A 17,391-nucleotide genomic window follows, 5' to 3' on the forward strand; every position below is an offset into this window, starting at 1 on the left:
TTATCTTGCTGGATTCCATATTAAAGTGAATTCAAATCTTAGTCTCATTTTTTTGTAGGCAACATGGCAGCCTTATCTAGTGAACAGAACAACGGCTTGGAAATCAAGATACATTAGTCCTAATTCTACTTATAATTAGTGGAGTGGCATTGGATATGATTATTCACATGCATGTGCCCCACTTTACTGATTTATAAAATGGAGTTGACATTACCTACTTCATAGGAATAGTAAAAATCTCCTGCTTATGTGGTAGGTCCTCCAATGTGGCTTAATAAAAGATTGTTGAATCAAATGAGTCATCCTGCCCACACCATTTACCACCTGAAATAACTGTAAAGGTTAATTTCTAGTTTTAATGATCTACTCCTTTGGGAGAAGAACCCAACAAATCAAAGTTCATCATGGACCATGAAAGGAAGTCTGGCTCATTTCCCCCCTTTTGGAAAAATTTTGTCTCTGGGTTTAAAAAATCAGTATTCCCATATCACAGGTGAATGAAAGGGAAGGAGGACTTTCCTCTGAGGTAGTTTTGTCTGCCTGTTTGTTTTAACCAGCAGTCTTTAACTGTTTACTCAGTCTTGCTCAGAAAGAGTCTATGGCAATCTGGAATTCAACCTCAGACCAAGGTTCTCCCCCATTGCTGAGACACCACACAACCAACTGCACAACTCACAGAAGCCGTTTTGAAGCGCTCTTAACCTGGAAATTTAATGTATTTAGAGCAGCTGTTTCTTCAGGAGGAGTATCACTGCACATACTTCAAGCCAAAGTATGGAGCCTCAAAATCAGAATCTGAAGACAACACTGCCACTGTCTTTAGGAAGATTTCACATTTCTGAAGATTATGGCTTTCTTCTTCCAAATCCTCTGGTAAGAATGGAGCCGTGTACCAGGTTGGAATGGGTTTCTTGAGATGCTGGTTTGTAATGTTTTTTGTTTTTGTTTTTGTTTTTACGTTTATGTGGTTGTTCAAGGGGATGAATGTAACTATCAATTCATTGAACTCAGAAAGACGCTACAAATGAAACAAAATGTAATTGCCCTCAAAAGAGAACTGACAGCCACAGCAGAGGATACTTCGAATGGAATGCTTTGTGCCAGTTTATTTAAAAAGATTGCCATGTAAGCCAGGAAGCCAATAAGCAAATCTGTGTTTATCAACAAAATGACAGAAGTTAGATGTAGATAAATGATGTGGGCAAGTGTGAGTCTCAGCTATCGCGGTATTTCCATGTACCAAGTTCTACCACATCTTGTAAGGTGCCAACGAAGAATAAAGGGAATTCCTCTATTACAGATTCAATCCTTTTTGTTATATACATGTGTGCAATGCAATTACCTCCAGGAGGAACGGCTTATAAACTGTGCTAAGTCACTACTACTAATAACTTGCTGTGAATTAGTTTATCCTGACTTGCAAGTGGGAGAGAAAAGAATGTATGTGAGTGCTTAGGTATTTTGGGCATTGGTAGATTTGTAAAGCGTTAAGAACCGCTGGTTAAAACAAAACCACCTCAGAGAAAAGTCCTCCTTCCCTGACATTTCTGAGGAGAGGAAGGAAACCTTGAGAATAAACAATACTTATTTCTTACTTCTACTTAGCAGTAATGCAATTCTGTTCTGCAACTTGTAATGCAATTCTGTTTTGTCAGATAACCCTTATCAAGGTTGTTTTTCTCTTTGAATGTGGTCTGAGGTCTAGAAACTCAAAACTTCTAAGACATAACCTTAAAAGCCATCTGGTCTCAGTCCCCTCCTTTCACATTTGGGCTAGGTTAAGTCCAGAAGAAGTGATTTACCCAAAGACCTATCAGTGGTAAAAATGGAACTAAAACTCGGGACACTTGACATCCTTTTTCTACTATACCATAAATCACAGGCAAGAGCCCTCAGTTAGAAAGTTAGTTCTAATACAATGTTGCAATGACTCCAAACATTGAATTCTTTGATTTTTAACTGAGGGCTCTTGCCTGTGATTTATCAAAAATTCAATGTTTGGAGTCATTGCAACATTGTATTAGAACTAACTTTCTTTTCCCCACATGTCTAATGTTTAATTTGTCATTTAACTGCGATTAAAGAATGTTCTGGAATTCAGTGAGGTGGAATTCAGTGATGCTTGTTTTCTTCTAAGTGTAATTAGAAAGATTGTAAATGAAGATAAGATCTACACCCTGCTGTCAAAAGCTCTTTGTGGTAAGAACTATTACTTGTAAAAGCAAGTCACAGATCTGCAAGGAACCTGAGCAGTAAACACAACCACAATTTTGTAAATGTTCAGCAAACTTTACTGTCTTTGTCAGAAAATCATATTTGGGAGTCCTACTAGTATTGCCTGGTATCTGAAAAAAATATCAAATAGTACCCAGACATGAGTTCTTTCCAAATTTGAAAAATAAATTAATAAAAAATTGTATTACATGAAGTTTAAAATGCAGATTTGAGGAAAAAGGTTTCCTTTATTCCAGAACATTCTTTACTAGTCATTACTTGGAAAGAAGATACTTAATTTAGGGGGTGACTAAGATTGTAGAGATTACTGGCTTTCAATTGTGAGAAAACTTAAAAATCTGTTTACGTGAAATAAGCAGCAAAAGAAGAGTTAGTTCTAATTATTGTAGCTTCTGTTAATATTAAGTATTTTGAGTCTGTTTTACCTCAATTTGAACCAGTAAAGGAAGTTTACTGCATGCTGGACATGCTTGACTATGCACAAATAGCCTATGAATAATGACTGCTGATTTTAGGGATATGGACCTCAGAGTTACTCTGGAACTCTAAAGTCCTAAATCATATTTTTATAAATACATAAGGCCTTTTGAGTACTGGGCTTGTGAGACGGAAAAAATGTAGGGCTTTCTGTAGAAATCACTGACTGTTCATTTCAGGTGAATGGACTAACTCTAGCCTTTGGGCATGAATTTGAAAATACGGGAGTAGAAAACAACCAAGAATAGAATGGACTCAAACGAAACAATGAAAGAACATTTATCATATGTCCCTTGAAAGTAGAATTTGGTTTTAATTTCCCAATTCACCTAGCAAACATGACCGTTAAAATGGTGTATTTGAATATATAGTATGGGTTAGGAATTCCACTTTATCATTTTCCTATTCTAAGTTGAAATAATGCATTTGGTAGTTTTGGGAATGGCGGAGCATTGCATTTAATTGGAGTTGTCAGGCACGAGTCCCACAGAAATTCAAAAATTGTCTGGCTTGAAAGAGATCTGGTTTTTAGCTCTTGGATATCCTTGCCACTTCAATTTCTAATAATTATTGAAGTTAGTGTACTTTGAAATTAGAATTGTCGATGCCTGAATCTTTGAGGTGAGTTTCTTAGAAATAGGTCTTACTTGTAAATTTTTCTTTAAAAACGTGTATTAGATGTTAATCTTTACAGTTCTGAGCCCTGTGAACAATACCTTGAGAGTATTTTGAGAGATCAACGAAAAGCTAAACCTTCTAAATTGAACACAAAGACACCTCTTTATGAGTCAGAAAATAAAACCACAGTTTGCAAAGTAAAAAAAAAAAAAAGTAAGCACAAGGAGGTTTTATGCAGAGTCATTTTGCTAAAGACGGGGGGATCGTGTTCTCTGACGCTGACCCTGGGGTGACCGGCCGCCTCCGCTCCTCCTGGATGAAGGGGGGTCCGGGGTCACGAGACTTGCGGTGCTGACTTGGGATAATCCTGGCCAAACCGCAACGAGTCCTTCACCGTCACTTGCATTTTTCTTAGCTCTTGGCATCTTGAATGAATCACAAGCATGGTCTGAGCTTCAGTTTCACATTTGTTGAAAGGCCATCTGGTGCCAGCCCCTGGGATCCAGGAAGCATGAATGTGACGCGCTTTGATGTGTGCAGCGTGGGCAGCAGATGCCTGTTCTCCTGCCTCTGCGTCCAGGGCTCTTTGACAACTGCATTCTCTGTGCATAAATGTTTTTGGGAATATCTCCATCCTCCCTAGTTCACGAGGAAAAAAATGTCAGTAAGACAACATGTTATGGGCATTAAATATACACACTGATCTGGCCACTGTAGCCAAAGATTGGAGAGTCCCCCCCCTCGCCCCCGCTTCCTCGTCACTGTTTCTGCTTTTTATAAATAAGGGAACCAGATAAGAAACAATAGCCACATTAACTGCTTGGGACTTTTGGAGCCAGAATGCATCTCTGTTCTCAGTGGTTTGGATGATGGATATCCCTTAGGAAAAAAATTTCCATTCCTGAGCTCATAGAAAAATTTCCCTGGCATGCTGTGTCCACTCCCTCGTGGTCACGTTCGCCCGGCCTCTCTCAAGCGGTAATTCCTTGTTTCAGTTTTAATTTCCTCGTGTATGATTTTAAACGACTCTGTTTCCGAGAAGAGGTGGAGGAAGAAAGCTTTCATTAGAATCTGCTACAGGTTGCCCACAACAGGTCAGGGGAGGCTCGGTCACTAACCGCACGAGGCAGCAGTTTTGCAACTAATCGTGGTGTGGCAAATATTTGTTACTGACTCCGCAAGGACGCGAGCATTGCGTCCCTTTCATTTGAAGGCGAGCGGTGGGAGGGCTGCCCCCTTGTCCAGAGCCACAGAGATGCTCTTTTGGCAGGCTTGGTTGTTTCCAGTAAAGGGTGCTTATTAGAAAGTCTCTCCATAATGAACGGAATCAAGCTAATGAATAAGCAGAGGTTTTGAATTTTAGGGAGTGAGGGCGGACTTGGTTTCAAATATTCTATCCCACTGTGTCAATAAACTCACCTTTATTTCCACGTTCCAGTGCTTCGGAATGGACACCTCCCAGCCTGTTTTGGTTTCCTCAGGCTGCTGTGACAAAGCACCACAACCTGCGTGCCTGAAAAAAGCAGGAATATCTTGTGTCACAGTAGTGGAGGTTAGATGTGTGAGATCTAAGGGCTGGAAGGGCCCTGCTGCCTCGAAAGCAGATAGGGGAGAATCTGTTCCACGGTGCTCTCCTGGTGTTGGCCAGCCATCTTCAGAGGCCGTGTGCTCTCTGCCTGTGCCTCCCTTCCCTTCTTATAAGGACATAAACCATGTTGGAGTAGGTCTGCCCTACTCCAGTGTGAACTTATTGTAAATTGCCTCATTCCCTCTCTAAGGACCCTATTTCCAAGCGAAGTCACATTCTGAGAAACTGGAGATTAGGATTTCAGCATGCCTTTGGGGGGTGGGGGGTATAATCCAATTTATAAACCCAAATTCCAATGCATAAATATACCATGAAAATCCTTTGCTAGATCATGTGTGTATGTGTGTGTGTGTGTGTGTGTGTGTGTGTGATGGGTCGGGTGGGAAGTAAATTTCTCCTTAGACATAAAGAGTGCAAGGAAATTAGCCTGACAGGAAAGGAGAGGTCAAGGTATTTTAGAACAGAACAAAAGGGCCTGGAACATTCGGCTCAGGAATATGGATTTTACTCATCTGGTAGATGAGATGATGCAATTGGCATTGTAATATTTTTCCATCAGAGTGTTAAGGGTAAGGTGGGTGAGAACAATTTCCTAGGTTGTGTGTTAAAATCACTGGAGGAGCTTAAAAAGCCTGAGAGTTTAATCAGAACCTCTAGCCTAGTTGGTCTCAGTACCTGAAATCCCGTTTGCACAATATAACGCTGAAATTTAAATAACGTTGAACACTTTGGTTGCATTCAATATTCTCTCAGTTTAAATAAAACCTATCTATAAAACTCTTAAAGTTTTAATTCAAACCAAACTGTTTGCACAAACATTCCCCTGCTTGTTCTAAAAACTAACCTACAATCAATCACTAGCTAATTTTGAGGGCAATTGTTTTTTCCATTCTCCATTGTAACATCTTATGACTGTTTCTCTCTAGTTTCTTATTAATGACGCTCTCCAGATTTACTATCCTCTTGGCATTTTTGTGGCCATTTTATTCATTCTTTGAACTTAGTAAATATTTAGTCACTATTTTCTATATTGAAGGGAACAATCTAGATTCTTAGATTTTGAGTAGGGAGACAAATGTGAAATCTGTGCTCCTGGACCTAATATTGCATTTCCCCAAATTGTGGTATAAAATGATACCTTGTCATGATTCCATACATTTTTGGTTGGTTTAAATCCTGCCTGTTTCACCAAGCTCAGTGCTCCTCCTCTTTTTAGCTACAGACTCCCTGTTTAATCTACCAGTTCTATAAAAAGGCCTTGCTTTTTTGCCAAGTGCCCACATAGGTTAATCAGAAGCCTTACTTTCAATGTAGGGAAGAAGATTTTAATAGAGAATATGAGGGCCAGAATAAAATATGTGGCCACCCTTGATAAACCAATGATTAAAAATTATATTATTGAACATTTGTCCTCTGTTTATTTTGAGGAAATCTCATTCTAGGTGACAGGGGTGACAGAGAAGGTAGATGACTGATTGTAGCTACTATCCATAGCTACTCAGCTTCAGTCCCAAGTCTATTTACCCACCCCTCAGGAAAAAAAGAAGAGAGAAGAAAAGAAAAAAGGGTAGGGAAGTGTCTATTCTCACTTGAAGTATAAATGTGTTGGGGAAAACTATCTTAAATTTGGAAATAAAGCAAAAGGATGGCTTTGTGTTCTTTTAATAGCATCGTGGAACATTGTCTAACAGTCTCACCTTAGAATTATTTAATAATCTGGATATTCCTTTATCTAACTTGCTATTTACTATTGCTTAGGGGCTAGTCTCTGAAGTTACATGGTAACTTTTAAATTTGGTACAAAAGAGATGCAAATGGCTCTTGCTGAACAGATTATATAACCTGCAAGCTTATGATTGTACCGCCCTCTTGGACATTAGCCAACCACTTGTGTATTTAACCCAGCAAAATTCTTTCATCATTCTTTTTTCAAAACTCTATAAACACTTGGCTTATCAAAAAAATTTTAAACCAATCTGACCATCATACTGATTTCTTCCTTAATGAATTAAATATATATTTGACACACATTCTTTACTTCTATGAGTCATGTTTTTAACTTTTGGCAGATGTAAAAACCTAATAAAAATATAAAAAGGGACTTTTTTTGTAAAGAAAGAAAAGATGAAGATTTAAAAATTTTTTATCCATCCCATTTCTGGGTTTTCTAATTATTGGAATGAGGGGGAAAAAAGCATTTAAAGTTTCTTTCAGTTTCCTATCTTTGTGCACCAACCCTCCACCCCACCATCCTCCACATGTTTACTCTAAAGAAAACTGGAAAGGTCACTGAAATTTGAATCAGAAGAGATTTAGCCTGGCCACCAAACAGATGTGAAACCTCAGGAAAGGTCATCTAACCTTTCCGGGCGTTAGCTTCCCCTGCTACAAAACGAAAATAATGAGATCATTCTGTCCTAACTCATATCATATTGAAAACAAATGCAGATGGATTTAAAACTTAAGTATTAAAAATAGAATCAGAAATATTCTAAAGTAAATGATTTGGGGATAGGAAAACCTTTCTGAGTGTGTTAGTCAGCCAAAGGGGTGTTGATGCAAAGTACCAGAAATCTGTTGATTTTATAAAGGTATTTATTTGAGGTAAAAGCTTACAGTTACAAGGCCCTAAAGAATTCAACTCAAGGTTAGTTCCGTGTGTTGTAGCAAGATGGCGGGCAACATCTGCGAGGGTTCAGCCTTCCTCTTCCCCTTAAGGGTCCATGGGCCCAGCTTCTTCCGATCTCAGCTGTAGACTGGAGGGTTCATTTCTTCTTGGGCCTGCTCACCTGCTCATGGCTCTGGTCTCCTCAGCTGCAAACTCTCTGGAAGCCCCAAGATCAAGTTCTCTCCTCTGCTGTGTCTATGGAGCTCTCTCTATACCCATGTATCTTCTATCTATTTCTATGTATCTACTCTGTCTTCTTGATTGAGCATTCGTTTATATAGCCCACAAAGGGGGACAGGGACTCAAACTGAGTCACCCTAATGACGTGGTCAAATTAAAGCCCTAATCTTGACTTAATCAAATAAACATAAAGCCTTTGAATTTAAATCAATCAAAGGGTATCATGCCTACAGGAACAGAGAAGTTTGCAAACATAATCAATATTTCTTTTTGGAATTCATAAATAATATCAAACTGCCACATTGGGTATGATTTGAAACCCAGTAGCAGAAATGAAAATATTGGCTCATTTGACTGCCCTACTATGTATGGTCATTTCTGAAGCATCTGGAAAGAATTTCAACTCATTAATCACCCAAGAAATGTAAATTTAAATAAGAGAATGCTATCAAATCAATAATGACACAAATGGTTTATGTATAAACTCTTCCACTATAAATTATGTGTTTATAATGTCTTGTCATAAGCATTTATTTTATTGCCTTTTAATCATCATGAATAAAAAAAGTATATTTGTTGGAGGGTTGTTTTAATAAGTTTAGTAAATAAAAATAATTTTATAATTCTAATGCAAGTAATACAAGACAAATTATACCTTGAAAACAACAAAAAAAGATCAATTTCAAAGTTGCCGGAAGCATAGATGAACTGGCACTCCCATTAAAAATCACACACTCTATATGGTGTTATAATTTGACATAATTTTTTTTTTGTGAAGAAATCAAGAAGTAGTTGTCAAAATTTTAAATGAGCAGAATCTTTATTCCAGTAGCATATTCCCTTTTAGAAGTTTCTCCTAAGGAAATCATTGGAAAATGTCTAAAAATATATGTGTAAAGATGATTCTTTCAAATATATTAGTGAAAACTGATAAACAATTGGTAATTCTTATCAATAGACTATTGGGTTATCATACAGGTTTTAAAACAGATGTGGGAGATAAATATGAATTGTCACCAAAAGACCTCTTATTTAGTGAGAAAGCCTGTCAACTGATCCTGTCTCCCACACAGTAGCTTTCAAAGAAGTAGTCTGGTGATCACAAAGCAATTAACATAATTCAATACATTCTTCAGTTTCTAGAAGAAAAGTCAAAAAAAAAAAAAAAAGAGTATGTTCTACTAGACTTGAAAATATCTTTAAGATCCCTTCCCCCTTTCTTGATCACTTGCAAGAACACCACATCAGTGGTTCTCTAACCTCAGGGGGTATCAGCATCACCTGGAGAGCTTATTAAACACAGTGGATAGGGTGTCCATCTACCACATGGGAGTCCGCGGTTCAAACCCCAGGCCTCCTTGACCCGTGTGGAGCTGGCCCGTGGCAGCACTGATGCGCGCAAGGAGTGCCCTGCCACGCAGGGGTGTCCCCCGTGTAGGGGAGCCCCATGCGTAAGGAGTGCGCCCCGTAAGGAGAGCCGCCCAGTGTGAAAGAAAGTTCAGCCTGCCCAGGAATGGCACTGCACACATGGAGAGCTGAGGCAGCAAGATGACGCAACAAAAAGAGACATAGATTCCCATGCCGCTGACAACAACAGAGGCAGACAAAGAAGAACACGCAGCAAATAGACACAGAGAACAGACAATGGGGGGGGAGGGGGGAAGGGGAGAGAAATGAATAAAAATAAATCTTAAAAAAACAAAACAAAACAATAATGCTGGTCCCCATACCAGAATTACTAATTCAGCATGTCTGGGGTGTGGGCTCAGAATTTGCATCTCTAAAATCTTCCAGAGTAAGGCTATTACTGTTGTGCTGGAGACCACAATTTAGGAGCTTCGAGCTCATGATTTCCTTGTGTTTGTGGTTGCCTGTAAAACTTAGAGCTCCTTTCAAAAGTGAGAGGATCAAAAGGAGGCAGAAGAGAAAGAGATAGAGGAAACTTTGGGAATGCATGATTTAAGTATTTCCAGGTAAGCCAGGAAGTAGAATTCCAAGATGCTTCTGTTTAATTCTCAGAAAGTGATGGCTTTTCTAGACATCGCAGAAGGAAGCAGAGAGGTGATTATTTAGCTACAACTGATTTTCTTAAAACCCACTTCAAGGGGGCTATCTGAATACTGTGATTCTGTGTCCATGATTTTTTGTTATAGAGCTATTTTTAAATATTCTGTTTTATCACCACTGCAATTGCAAGCAACTTCTGTTCCCCAAAATAAGCATTATATAGATAAGACTAAAAACCAATCTCCAGTTCACAGCCAATTTACCATGTATCTTCCTGTACATATTCTTGATGGCATTCTCAACTCTGCCACCTCTCAGTAAACCCCTAATCTTGGGTCAATTTGGTGATCAACATTCTTTGATTTTGCAGTTATTCCTACAGCTGAGCATTGCCAGAAGAAATTATACCACCGTGCTTATAAACTTTATTCCTCAATAGAAAGTTACATGACCTTCCTGGCATGTTACATGGCTGCTCTCTGGAAGAAAACAGGAAAGTCACCCATGAACCTTCAAATCTATAGTAAAAATACAAAAAGTATTATCTGCTTGGTATCATTTCATTAGTGGTGAGCACTAGCAAAGGGTCAGAATCTGGGTGCCCAGTGTATTCTGAATTGATTCGGGGTCAAAGACAGAAAAGTCCAAGAGTAAATAAAGCTGTAAGTGTCAATGACTGTGGCTAGGATATTGGATACACCCAGGTTATGAATTAAGAGTTTGAACCTCCGTTTATCTTAGGTTCTGGACCTCCAAGTGACTTTTGGGCAACTTGTAGATTTATGGCCATCCAAATTCATGGTGTTCAAATTCTCCTGGGTCCTTGGTGTAACCTGATGTAATATATTATTTTTTTGTTTCTTTTGTTTAGTTTCCTGTTGTAAATTTCCCCTCTAAAAATTAACGCCAACCCTTCTCCTCAAGTCACATAACCTGATTTTCACTCCTATATGCTGAGAAATTGAAGCTATGAGCTCCCTCAAACTCCAGAGCCTTCACCTTCTACCACTTCAAGTCCAGACCCTCCGCATGGCTCTTATTTTCCCCCATGACCTTTTGCCATTGCTCTCCTCTCTCCTTTATCTTCAATCTCATTCTCTTACAATAGTAGACTATAAAATGTTCAATTTCTCATTGTTAAATGGAGATAGCACTCAAACAGAAATCCCTTGCTAACACATATGGCTATCCTTTACTTTTTAGAAAGCCTTTAGAAAAAAAAAAAAGAATCTACATTTTCTATTTCCTTACTTTCTCAAGACATTAAAATTTGAGCCCTAAAGAGACCCATGGGAGTTATGGTCATGGCCGATGGGGTTAACTACCAGGTCAGATGACCCCTCTTTGGAAATGGTGTTTATGTGTGATGAATCTGGACTCAGATGGGATCTCCCTTCATAAGACTTTCATGCTAATGTGCTGGAGGTGCAGTTAGTGTTGGGGTTTAAGATATATTTAGGGGATTTGAATCTCTGGACTGATAATGTGATAGCCAGGTCCTGAGCCTCAACAGACTCCAGCACCTACAATCTGATTTATTGGACTTACCACACTCAGCTAAGATGGAGTTGAAGAAGGACAACCACCACACCATGGAGCCTAGAGTGATTACAACTGAAAGTGGGAGGATTGCATCCAGCATCCAGGTGGAATCTGAGCCTCCTCTTGACATAGAGGTGCAATGGACACAACCAATCCAATGTCCACATAGAAGAGGTGGCATTGGATTGGGAAAAGTGGACATGGTGGCTGATGGGTATGGGGAAAGGCAGGAAGAGATGAGAGGTGAAGGCATCTTTGGGACATGGAGCTGCCCTGGATGGTGCTTCAGAGGTAATCACCAGACATTGTAAATCCTCACAGGGCCCACTGGATGGAATGGAGGAGAGTATGGGCCATGATGTGGACGATTGACTATGAGGTGCAGAGGTGCCCAAAGATGTACTTACCAAATCCAATGGATGTGTCATGATGATGGGAACGAGTGTTGCTGGGGGGGGGGGGAGAGGTGGGGTGGGGGGTGGGGTTGAATGGGACCTCACATATATATTTTTAATGTAATATTATTACAAAGTCAATAAAAAAAAAATTTGAGCCCTGCTTTCATGACTCAGACCTAAATCTCTACTTTGTGTAAATATAAAAAACGGATATATTTTTAGTGACTTCCTAGTTCTTTTTTTTTTTTTCCCAAAAAAACTTTCAAATGGTGCATTTGACCTTCTGATGATTTTCTACTTCTGTAAAATCCTATAATATCTTCGATGGGATCATTCTCTTTCAGTTCACTGAAGCTCTGTACAAGTCCCTTTGACCTTTAGGGTTGATTCAATTCCTCAGCTTGCCTTGTAAATTTCCCAGTGACCTAGGCCTTCTTTGCATTTTGCTTTATATCCTCTCCCGAATGAATTCATACCCTCTCATGGTTTTAACCACAACATGGGATTTTTACTACAGTTATACTTCCCAGTTGCATATGTACAATCTGAATTATCTCCTGAACTTCAAGTTATATATCCAATTGCCCAGTACACAACCATATCTTTACACTCCATAGATACTTCAAGCTCAACATATCTCAAAGTAAATTCAATTTCTTTATACCTACTCTTTGACTTCTACCTGCATTTCTGTTTCAATGTGTGTTCCCACCTATTCATTCAGTCACCTGGTTCATATGCATGGACATCAGTCTCACCTCCTCTTCTTAACTTGGAGGTACAACATCCAGGTGTTCAGATTGTACACAGGAGAAGGTGGCCCAGACCATGGGGATAGATCTGGGGTTGGCAAGCTTTTCCTGTAAAGCACCAAATGGCTCTGTGGGCCCTAAGATCTCTGCTGCAACTAGTCAACTCTGTTTTTGTAGTGCCAAAGCAGCCAGAGACAAAACAAAGAGTGTGGCTGTGTGCCAATAGAACTTTATATGCAAAATCTTATGTAGTTCGCCATCCACGTGGGGTAGATGTTGGTATCTAGCTTATGTTCTCTCTCCTTGGTTAAACCATGGTGGTGCATCAGCTCAGAATGTGCCCACATACAAATGGTGCCATGTGGGCTAAGGATAGCCTTGCCTTAATCCCTGCCTCCAAATTTAATCATCACACCTGTTGGGAATTGAGTTATACCCCCCATAAAATACATGTTCAGGGCTGAGTTCCTGGTCTTGTGAATGGGGACTCATTTGTAAATAGGATTTTTGAAAATGTTAAAGTGAATGAGGGTAGGTTTTAAGCCAATGTGGTTGAAGTCTTTGTAAGCAAAGAAAATTGGACATGGAAAAAGATGCCATGTGGAGCAGAAGGAAGCTGGAAGTTAATGGAACCTGAAATAGAAAGAAGAATATGCCACTATGTGTATAGCCATGTGAAAGAAAAGCCAAGGACCAAAGATGGCTGATAGCTAATGCCAGACTATGACAATCTTTGGGGAGAAAATATTGTCTTGCTGACACTTTGACTTTTTACATTTTAATTTAAGTTTTAAATTAAATTAAATTAAATTAAATTTTATTTTTAAAGAAGCTTTAGATTATATAAATATTACATAAAAATACAGGAAATTCCCTTTCTCCCTTCCACACTTTCCCACATTGACAATTACCTTCATCAGTATGGTACACTTGTTAAAATTGATGAACACATATTGAAGCATTGCTACTAACTGTGAACTATAGTTTACATTATAGTTTACAGTCTATCCTGCACAATTTTGCAGGTTATGACAAAATATACAATGGCCTGTATCTGTCATTGCGAAGTCATGCAGGACATTTCCAATGTCCTGAAAATACCCCCTTATTACACTTATTATTCTCTCTCCTTCCACCCAGAACCTCTGTTGACCATCATCTTTATATCAATGATAAAAGTTTTTCCATTGTCAGAATAACAATAAATCTACTTTAGTCCATTGTTCATTTCCCAGTCTTGAGGATTTTGAGATGGTGATGCCTACTCTGTTTCTCATTGAGAGGGTGCCTAGGTCTCATGGGGCAGATGGATGGAACTATCTTGTTTACAGTTGCAGACACTCTCTGTTCCTTGGGATGGACATTTTCCATCATCATCTTATTATTAGTTGTCCTGGGTGAATCCAATGAACTGGAGAGTAAGTGTTACAACTCTGCTGCAATTCAGGACTCAACAAGCATATGAAGAGCCTAAAGATTTATGTCTCTGGGACATACATTCAACAAGTATAGTGCTAATTATAGGTTCAAGTAAAAGGGGCAAAAGAGCCAGGTATAGGGAAACTCTAAATTAGTCTAAGTCTGTTACACTGGGGAGCATAAGTTCCAGAGTAAGTCACATTGACAGGGTACCAAATTCCTGAGATTGTCCTGCTTACAGTGTCTGGATGTCTCTAGAGCCTTCAGGAGCCCCACTGTTTGAGGCACTGTTTATTGTAGCAGTCAATGGGATCCTGCTGAGACATGCATAAGGGTAACATCTGGAATGACATCCCGACTCATATTAAAATCTCTTAGGAAATTGCAAAAGAAATCAGTAGCTACCTTGAAATGAATGAAAATGACAACACAACATATCAAAACCTGTGGGATACAGGAAAAGCAGTCCTGAGGGAAATTTATAGCCATAAAGCCTATATTAAAAAAGAAGAAAGAGCTTAAATCAAGGACCTAACAGCATTAGAAAAGGAACAACAAACTAATCCCAAAGCAAATAGAAAGGATGAAATAAAGATTAGAGCAGAGCTAAATGAAATTGAAAATAACAAAGTACTAGAAAAATTAACAAAACAAAAAGCTAGTTCTTTGAGGAGATTAATAAAATTGACAAACCCTTAGCTAGACTAACAAAGAAAAAGAGAAAGAATATACAAATACAGAAAATTAGAAATGAGGAAGGGGATAGCACCACTGATCCCATATATATAGTGTCATAAGAGGATACTTTTAAAATTGTATGCCAACAAGATGGATAATTTACAGGAAATAGACAAATTTCTAGAAACACACAAGCAGTCTACATTGATGAATGAAGAAATTGATGAACTCAACAGACCAATCACAAGTAATGAGATTGAATTAGTCCTCTAAAACCTCCCAACTAAGAAGACCCCAGCACCTGATGGCATCACAGATGAATTCTATCAGTCATTCTGGAAAGATCTGACACCGATCCTGTTTAAACTCTTTAAAAAAATAGAAGTGGAGAGAACACGGCCTAACTCATTCTATGACGCCAACATCACCCTAATACCAAAGCCACATAAAGACATCACATGAAAGGAAAACTACACACCAATTTCTCCAATGAAACATGATGCCAAAATCCTCAACAAAATACTTGCTAAGCATACTCAACAACATATCAAATGAATTTTACATATAATCAAGTGGGTTCCATCCCTGGTATGCAAGGACAGTTCAACATAAGAAAATCAATCAATGTAATATACCACATTAACAGATTGAAAGAAAAAAAATCACATGATAAACTCTATTGATGCAGAAAAAGTATTTGACAAAATACAGCATCCTTTTTTGATAAAAATACTTCAAAAGATAGGACTAGAAGGAAACTTCCTCAACATGATAAAGGGTATATATGAAAAACCCATAGCTCACATTGTATTCAGTGGTAAAATGTAAAGGCTTTCTCTCTAAGATTTGGAACAAGACAAGGATGCCCAATGTCACCAATCTTATTTAATATCATGTTAAAAGTACTTGCTCAAATACTTATGCAAGAAAAAGATTAAAAAGGCATCCAAATTTGAAAGGAAGAAGTAAAAATTTCACTATTTGCAGATGATATGATCCTATGCATAGAAAACCCTAAGAAATCTACAACAAAGCTTCTAGAGCTCATAAATGAGTTCAGTAAAGTGGCAGGTTATGAGATCAACACACAAAAATTAGTAGCATTTCTGTACACCGTAATGAGCAATCTGAGGAGGAAATCAAGAAAAAAATCCATTTACAATAACAACTAAAAGAATCAAATACCTAGGAATAAATTTAACTAAAGAGGTAAAGGATTTGTATGCAGAAAACTACACAACATTGCTAAGGGAAATCAAAGAAGACTTAAATAAATGAAGTTCCCTGTTAATGGACCAGAAGACAAAACATCATTAAGATGTCTGCCCTCTGACACCTGCATGGGTGAAATCTATGATAAGCGGGAGATAAGTATTTGTACAAGGAAGGGATAAAATGGGGGCATAGGGTTACCTTTGGGTGGGGCTTTGCAGGCTTGAGGGGGGCTAGGGATGGGAGGATGGGTAATATTGCCCAAGAAATTGGAGGGAGGGTGGGGGCACATACAAACATAGGAGATTGTCAGGTATTTGGTTGAGAGTATAATGCTGAGAAAACTTTTTCAAAAATATAACAAGGAAGGTTACCTGTTTAAGATGCTTAAAGGGGATAATCTGATGAAAGACAGGCTTCTAGGGAGTTTGTGAGTGCTCATTTTGCCATAGTGGGTTATATCATTGGATAGAGACCCATATAATGAGAGTGAAGGTATACCCACATCCTGGCGAAGACTGATGTTCTCAAATAGAGGGAATTGTATCTCTTGAGAGAAATGGTGGCTCCCAATTCATTAGGGCAGTTGATCATGACAAGCCCTCAACGCTGTTGCAAGTATCTCTGAACATGGCCTTCAAGCAATGAGGATTGACTGTCACTGTGGGCCCTGAAGGGAGGGGGAGAGAGGTATTGAATAGATGGAATCAATGTAACTGTGTGGGCAATAGAAGTGTTCCACAAGATTATGCAAGGATGGATATAAGACATGTTAAATTACACCAAAAATGTATAAGGGTTTATAGGCTAAAATGTAAATCATAATGTAAAACATAAGATAACTAAATATTTAGAAAATTGGATAGTCTAAAATATAAACCAAAATGTAAACCCAAATGTTTCCTTGTTTGAAAGGTATTGTCTCAATATCTGTACATCAGTTTCAGTAAATATAGTATAAACATGTAAAAAGGTTATTGCTGTGGAAGGGAAAAGGGTTTTATGTTGGATATGTGGGACTACTGTATATTGTATATATGAATTACTGTGATCTAAAACTTTTGTGAAGATAAGCTTAATAATTAGGGGGAAAAAAAGAAAAAGATAGGATGTAGACACTGAGGAAAAGATGGAAGAAGTTGCCTTGCCAATCTGCATACAGGGCAATGCTTATTGCAGTGATGGAAGGCAAAACATCAAAAACAAAGCTTTTGCATTTTTAAATTTTTTGATACCCCAATTTAGTTTTACCTTAATTTTTCTAAATTAATATGTATTCTATATCTAACCTTTAAACTCATCACAATATCCCATTTTACTATTAATGGAACCTGGCAATATATTGGACTTCATTTTTGAAGAAGTTTTGGATCACAGAGAGGTTCAACAATGGCAGGGGAGGAATACTGGTGTGGGATGTTACTGACAGGGGACAATGGTTGGCAGGGAGTTCCCCAGGGCATATATCCAGGGTACATAAAAATGTTTGGATATTTTCATAGTGGTTACAATTAAAAACAACAACTGAGGGAGTGCTGAGTTCCTAGCCAGGGGAGTTTTATCACAGTCCCTAAAGGAACAGCAACAATCCCCCAAGTGCAATGGTAAAGACCAAAA

At 38.5% G+C, this 17,391-nt stretch overlaps 1 protein-coding gene and 1 long non-coding RNA gene across 3 annotated transcripts in view; one reads left to right on the top strand and one right to left on the bottom strand.

The window, feature by feature from the left end:
• Positions 1 to 554: 554 nt before the first annotated feature.
• IDO2 (indoleamine 2,3-dioxygenase 2) overlaps positions 555 to 17,391 on the top strand; it is a 54,533-nt gene continuing 37,696 nt past the window's right edge. For both annotated transcript variants that reach the window (XM_004468687.5, XM_004468690.5), the window contains exon 1: positions 555 to 873. In XM_004468687.5, the coding sequence (XP_004468744.2) occupies positions 775 to 873 (99 nt within the window). In that variant the 5' untranslated portion in view covers positions 555 to 774. The remainder of the gene's footprint in view (positions 874 to 17,391) is intronic.
• The window catches only part of LOC131276579 (uncharacterized), a 69,978-nt gene continuing 56,053 nt past the window's right edge, over positions 3,467 to 17,391 (bottom strand). The window contains exons 2-3 of the long non-coding RNA XR_011647756.1: positions 4,750 to 4,843; positions 3,467 to 3,969 (exon numbers count right to left, since the gene is read on the bottom strand). This is a non-coding gene — a long non-coding RNA (uncharacterized lncRNA). The remainder of the gene's footprint in view (positions 3,970 to 4,749; positions 4,844 to 17,391) is intronic.

The sequence above is a fragment of the Dasypus novemcinctus genome, chromosome 29, assembly GCF_030445035.2.
Source record: "Dasypus novemcinctus isolate mDasNov1 chromosome 29, mDasNov1.1.hap2, whole genome shotgun sequence".
NCBI lineage: Eukaryota > Metazoa > Chordata > Mammalia > Cingulata > Dasypodidae > Dasypus > Dasypus novemcinctus.